The sequence below is a fragment of the Cebus imitator genome, unplaced genomic scaffold, assembly GCF_001604975.1.
Source record: "Cebus imitator isolate Cc_AM_T3 unplaced genomic scaffold, Cebus_imitator-1.0 Scaffold64, whole genome shotgun sequence".
Classification (NCBI taxonomy): Eukaryota; Metazoa; Chordata; class Mammalia; order Primates; family Cebidae; genus Cebus; species Cebus imitator.
Window position 1 is genome coordinate 7,050,946 of NW_016107379.1, and position 6,530 is coordinate 7,057,475.

Consider the following 6,530-nt stretch of genomic DNA (forward strand, 5'->3'; position numbering starts at 1 on the left):
AAAAAGACAAAAAAAAAAAAAAAAAAAAAAAAGAATCAGCAGTGGGAGGTAGCAGAAGGAGCACCAGCCTGGGAGACAGAAGATCCAGGTCATAGAACCGACTGCCAGGAGGCTGTGCGGGCCTTGCCAGAAGTAGGTGGCAGTAACATCCCCATTTACAAATAGGACCCCATTTTCCTATTTGTAAATGGGGATGTTACTGCCACCTACTTCAAAAGATTGTCATAGAGAATATTCAATGCAAAAGTCTCTAGGTTATTTTATAATTCTGGAGCTGAGCAGAAAATAACTAGGTGGTAGAAGAATACTACCCTTCTTGATCCCCTGTGCCAAGATACCCAAGAAAGTCATTTGCTAGCAGAGTCTTTGCACCAGGTATGGTACAAGAACAAGTCCACCCTGCCCAGATGGCAAAACCGTGTCTCTGAGGGGTGGGAAGCCAACCTTCTTGGACATCCAGCTTTGCTAGTAGCACGATGAGCCTGTGAGGTTGGTAAGGGACCTTAGACTTGCCCAAGTCCCTAAGGCTAGGGTCTTATCCTGTGAGGGGGCCGAGTAGAGAGGAAAGAAGAGGAATTACCACTGCTCTCTGATTCTTCCCTGGCAGGACGTCTGCCATGTACTTGCTGATGCCAGCACTCTGTAACTGCAGCCTCTCACACTGGTCCACAATCTTGTTCTGCAACACAAACAACACTCGTGGCATCTTGGTCCATGTACATGAGCCGTTCACTCCACCCCAGTGATTTGCTCATGTTACCGCACCTCAGCCACCCACTCCCATGGTCATAGCCCAGATCTCATCATTCTCAAAAACTGCACCACCTCCAAAATCTCCATTTCAAGGATCCACACCCTCCCCACCATGCCCTGTCCTTCTCCCTAACTCTAGGATCCCTATTCCAGCAACGGCTCAGCTGGGGCCACCAACACATTCGTGGTACCACCTTTTACTGTCCATCATCCCCTCTGTGACCTCACTTTTGTCTTTATGCCAGAACCCCACAGTCTATCATTATAATGACTTTTTAAAAGTTGTGCTTTATGAATATTCTCAGGCTATATTATTGAGAAACATTTAAGATTAGAATCATTATATGCTTCTGGTGAACTGCACATTCTCTAAGTGACTTTATCTTTAGTAATGTGTTTGCATATGTTTGCCTTAAAGTCCATTTTGTCTTGTGTTTATTTATTTTTTGAGGCAGAATCTCACTCTGTTGCCCAGGCTGCAGTGCAGTGGCGCAATCTCAGCTTGCTGTAACCTCCACCTCCCAGGTTCAAGCAATTCTCCTGCCTCAGCCTCCCAAGTACCTGGGATTACAGGTGTATGCCACCACATGCAGCTAATGTTTGTATTTTTAGTAGAGACATGGTTTCACCATGTTGGCCAGGCTGGTCTTGAACTCCTGACCTCAGGTGATCTGACCACTTTGGCCTCCCAAAGTGCTGGGATTACAGGTGTGAGCCATTGCACCTGGCCATTTGTTTCTTTTTAAATTTATTTATATATTTATTTTGAGATAGGGTCTTGCTTGTCGCCCATGCTGAGTGCAATGGCATGATCAAGGCTCACTGCAACCTTGACCTCCAGGGCTCAAGCAATCCTCTCACATCCCTCCTAAGTAGCTGGAACTACAGGCACGTGCCGCTACACCTGGCTAATTTTTTGCATTTTGTGTAGAGATGGACTTTTGCCATGTTGCCTAGGTTGGTCTCCAATTCCTGGGCTCAAGCAATCTTCCCGCCTCTGCGGTGGGAGCCACCATGCTCAGCCCATTATAATCACTTTCTGGCACACACTCTTGGTCCTCCAACATACCCAGCTCCCTGACTGTCCATACCTTTTGTTCTGTCCATGAACAGAACATGCTTCTCAAACTGCTCTTCTGCAAGTTATCCCCATTCATTAAGCAGCACCATCAATCAATCATTCACCTGTTACCCAGACCAAAAACCCAGGCGTTTGTCTCCAACCCTACATCAATTCCATGAGTGAGTCCTATCAGCCCCAACTCCAAAGTCTCTCTCTCTTTCCTCTGGTCACTTCTCCTCCAGTTATTCTATCCAGATGGCCATGATCTCTCACAAGAACCACTGTCAGAACCTCCTAACTGGGCACTCTGCACCCTTAACCCCCAGCTAGCCAGAGCCACCTTTTGTAAGGAAATCAGACCAGGTCATGCCCCTGCTCAAAACCCTCTAATGGCTTTCAGTACACTCACAATGACATCACACTTCTTAGCTTAGCCAACCTGATGTGACTCAGCTTATTTCTCCAATACCACCTCTTACCACTCTCCACGCTGGCTTTCTTTCTGTTTCTTAAATGCACCAAACTTCCCCTGACCTCAGCACCTTTACACCTGTTGTTCCGTTTCCACCAGTCTCTGTGTGTGTGTGTGTGTGTGTGTGTGTGTGCGCGCGCGCGCACATGCGCGCCACTCCCCAACTCCACTCAGATGTCACCTCTTCAGAGAGGCCTTCCCTGACCATCTCCCGCCTCACCCAATCTTTTACTTGGCTTTATTTTTCTCCCCTGCACCTACAACTCGCTGACTATATATTATGTGTTTACCTTTTTGGGTATTTGTCCCCCTACCACTGGAACAGAAGCACCATAAGTCTGATTTCTCTATGTCCTAGTGCCTCAAAGAGAGTTTCTGAACATAGAAGGCCCCGAATAAATATCTTTTGAATGAATGAACACCACTACCTTGACCACAAGCGGTTCAGCAGTTCATGGCTCTCAAAACTATGAGCATCCATGAGCTCAGCGGAGTATTAGAAATGGGAATACTGGCCGGGCTTGGTGGCTTATGCCTGCAATGCCAACACTTTGGGAGGCCGAGGCAGGCGGACCACTTGAGGTCAGGAGTGCAAGACCAGCCTGGCCAATATGGAGAAACCCCGTCTCTACCAAAAAATCAAAAAATTAGCCAGGTGTAATGGTATGCACCTAGAGCCCCAGCTACCCAGGAGGCTGAGGTGAAAGAGTCTCTTGAACCTAGAAGGCGGAGATTGCAGTGAGCTGAGATAGCGCCACTACAATCCAGCCTGGGCAACAGAGCAAGACTGTCTTTTTTTTTTTTTTTTTTTTTTTTGAGACGGAGTTTCGCTCTTGTTACCCAGGCTGGAGTGCAATGGCGCGATCTCGGCTCACCGCAACCTCCGCCTCCTGGGTTCAGGCAATTCTCCTGCCTCAGCCTCCTGAGTAGCTGGAATTACAGGCACATGCCACCATGCCCAGCTAATTTTTTGTATTTTTAGTAGAGATGGGGTTTCACCATGTTGACCAGGATGGTCTCGATCTCTTGACCTCGTGATCCACCCGTCTCGGCCTCCCAAAGTGCTGGGATTACAGGCTTGAGCCACCGCGCCCGGCCCGAAGACTGTCTTAATAAAAAAAAAAAAAGAAAGAAAGAAAGAAAAGAAAAGAAAAGGGAAAGCTGAGGCCTAAAGAGAAGTGACTTGCCCAAGGAGGTATGGGCTAGGGCCCTGCTTTTGACTCCTTTTTTGGAGGTGATACCCAGAGCCTGTCCAAGCAGCAGTCCCTCCACTGTTTCCCCTAAGAATTCTGCCTCAGTTCCATCTGCCAAAAGGCAACTCAGTGACCTCTTCCAGGAAGCCCTTGTAAATCTCTCCCCCAACAAGTAGGAATCCAGAGGTCGGAGAGCGGTAGAACTGGTGGGGGTTTTGGTAACAATCTTGCCCTAGGCTGAGATTTATTTGCTGACTGGAGGGACAGAGGAAGGAATGTACAAAAGATAGAAATCTACTCTAATTTGGAGGAAGAGAGGGTAAAGACCCACCTCTCTTCAGGCAAATTAGATAAATATGCGTAGGGCCTCAGAGGGGTTCAAGGAAGACTCCCTGGGGTTAGAGCACAGCCGAACCCAGCACCAGGCCTGCCACCTGCCCCAGCCTCATCCTTTCCACCACTCAAATACAGTCCTGATAGCTACTTTTAAGGTTTCCATGAAATTCTCACCCCCATTAGCATCACTTCCTCCCTCCAACCACAAAGCAAAGCAGCAGTTTCCTCTTGCCTAGTCAATGACTCCCTGGGTCCCACCCCTGAACTTTAGGAAGCTTGGAGGAATTACTGCTTTGTTCTGGGCCTCAGGTGCCTCATCTATAAACTGTAGGTAGGACCACTTCAAAGGCAATGGTCAAGAATGAGATGACAGATATTTAAGTACTTTGGAATTTGCAAAGATTTTGTCTGTTAGGCAAGTTGACTACACCGTGTTATCCAGGTTTATTTTCACCATCACTGTTGCTGACAGAGGTAACAGGTAGGACCAACCAGGAGGTTTTGGGCGTTGCTGAAAAACTGAACCCCTCCCGAGCCCAGCACCCTGTAAGGTGTGTTTATTATAGGCCAGTCTGAATAGGAGAAGTCCCCAGGAAGAGCCCTCAGGCCCCACAGCAGGGCTGAACTCCAGTGTGGGGTTAGGAGAAACAAGCTGTTGAATCAAATTGCAAGGAAATCCCCAGGGGTCACAGAGAAGCCCCAAGGTGACTTGGACTCCGCCAATCTCAGCCGCTCAGGAGAATGGTGATGACCAGAAGGTGGCCATCCTGGAGCCGAGCTGGAAGTGGAGGTGGGGAGAAAGCCTGGGTGAAGGGGAACCTCCTGATATTATCCCCACCCCCTCCGTTTATCCAGGTGAAACCAGCTTGAAGTACAGTCAAGGCCAATCCTGAAAGTGAAAAAGAGATCACTGCACCTGAAGCCAGAAGGGGGAAGGAGCAGGGGGAAGAGAAGAAAGGAGAAGTGGGGCTTTGGGTCCAGGGATTGAGGGATAAGGAGGCGCTGGATTTTATCAGTGTCAGCTTCCACAGGGGCGGGAGCTGGCGCACACCTTCCACTGAAAACTGGAGCAGCTGAGTCTTTCATTGTCCCACGCCAGCCCCAGCTCCCCACAACAGAACAAGGGAAGGGGGCTGGGGAGCCTGGATCCCCTAATCGCTAAGCATTTTACCCACTATCTTATTTATATCTCACAACTCTAATAAATATGCGCTATTATTATTGTTGCTGTCCCCAAACTACAGATGAAGACACTGAGGCTCAGAGAGTTACGTGACTCACAGGGAGTGGATTCGAACTCAGGCCAGCCTGACTTCAGAGGCCACACCCTTAACCGCCTAGTCCTATAGCCAAAGCCACCGAGAAGCCTGGGCTCCGGGACCCGCTGTCGAGTCCGCCCGGCCCCAGGCTCCCCAGTCCCTGCCCGGTCCTGCCAGGCGCTCTGGGTCCCTCCGGAGCCCTCGCCTTCCGGCGCCCACGCCCGCTCACCCGCAGCTCCTCGGCGCGCTCCTCCGCCCGGCGGATGCGGTGCCCCCGGCAGCGGCCGCCCAGACCCGTGCAGGCGGCGCAAACGGGACGTCGCTCGGAGCCACAGAACCAGCTCAGAGCCTGGCCGTGATCGGGACAAAGTGGCCCCGGCTCAGGCCCCGGTCCGGGCCCGGACCCCGGCCCCGGCTCCGTGCCCTCGGAGGACATGGCCGTGCGCCCGCGCCGCGCGCTCCACCTGTCGCAGGTGGCGGTGGGCGGGGCCTAGCTGACCCCGCCCCCGGCCCTCCTGGTGCGCCCGCGCGCCCCGCCGCTGCGCCTCCTCCCACCCCACCCGCGCTCCCACCCCGCCCGGGGCAGCGGGTCTCTTTAAATTCCCTGCTGAATGTAATCGCGATTGTATGCGTATTTATTCTATAACAAACATAAAACTCCAAATATTACTGTGACCGTAGGAAACTTTATTGAGCACTTATTAAGCGTCAGGCTTCTGCTGAGCGCTTTTCAAGCGTTCTGTTATGAAATCCTGACTACTGCCCTTTTTGAGAGGCAGCTTTAGATGTGTAGTTTAAAGCAAGCCTCTGGTGACAAACTGCCTGGGCTCACATCCCATTTGGGGGCTCACTGGGTGGGAACCCCAGCTGTAAAATGAGTTTAGAGTACCTGCCTCCCAGATGGCTGAAGAGTAAATGCACTAAGTATGTAAAACAATACCTGGAACACAGCAGCTGCAATCACTAAGTGTCTACTAACAGTGCGAGGAAAGTACTATTAGGATCCCATTTTTATGGAAGTTAAGTGGCTTGCCAAGAGTCGCAGTTACTAATTGGTAGCCATCAGATTGGAACCTAGGCAGTGTGACTTAAGGTTCCTATAATTAATAATTTTTTAAAAATTGAACATTGAGACCCAGTGAAAAACATCTCTGTTAGGCTGATTTTCCCAAAGTATTTGCATCCAAACTTTTTGAATTTGAATATTTGAGTTTTCTTTTTAAATTAGCATTGAAAAAAGTAATGCATTTTTATTTTGAAGAAAACAAAATATCCAAATAATCATGTGGAAGAAAAATCCACCTACCCCCACCCCAGAAAGAAAAACCGCTAACAAGTACCTGAGCTGTTTAGGGCTTTTCCCCCCAGGATCTGATATAATAGTCTGAGCCCAGATTGAGCCTTCTCCTGGGTATCTAGTCGAATCTGTCTGGGCATACAAGAAGAACACTGCT

At 49.7% G+C, this 6,530-nt stretch overlaps 2 protein-coding genes across 8 annotated transcripts in view; one reads left to right on the plus strand and one right to left on the minus strand.

Moving 5' to 3' along the window:
- The window catches only part of BSPRY (B-box and SPRY domain containing), a 28,862-nt gene that overhangs the window by 14,954 nt on the left and 7,378 nt on the right, over positions 1–6,530 (minus strand). For 4 of the 7 annotated variants that reach the window (XM_017530333.2, XM_037739185.1, XM_017530336.2 and 1 more), the window contains exons 1-2: positions 5,306–5,545; positions 581–679 (exon numbers count right to left, since the gene is read on the minus strand). In XM_017530333.2, coding sequence (XP_017385822.1) covers positions 581–679; positions 5,306–5,512 — 306 coding nt within the window. In that variant the 5' untranslated portion in view covers positions 5,513–5,545. Of the gene's footprint in view, positions 1–580; positions 680–5,305; positions 5,555–6,530 lie in introns of those variants that run through there. The other 3 variants (XM_017530332.2, XM_017530334.2, XM_037739186.1) reach the window with 3 other exon arrangements.
- LOC108305610 (60S ribosomal protein L7a-like) overlaps positions 5,697–6,530 on the plus strand; it is a 23,360-nt gene continuing 22,526 nt past the window's right edge. Inside the window, exon 1 of the mRNA XM_037739187.1 lies at positions 5,697–5,701. The gene's annotated coding sequence lies outside the window, so the exon portion shown is untranslated. The remainder of the gene's footprint in view (positions 5,702–6,530) is intronic.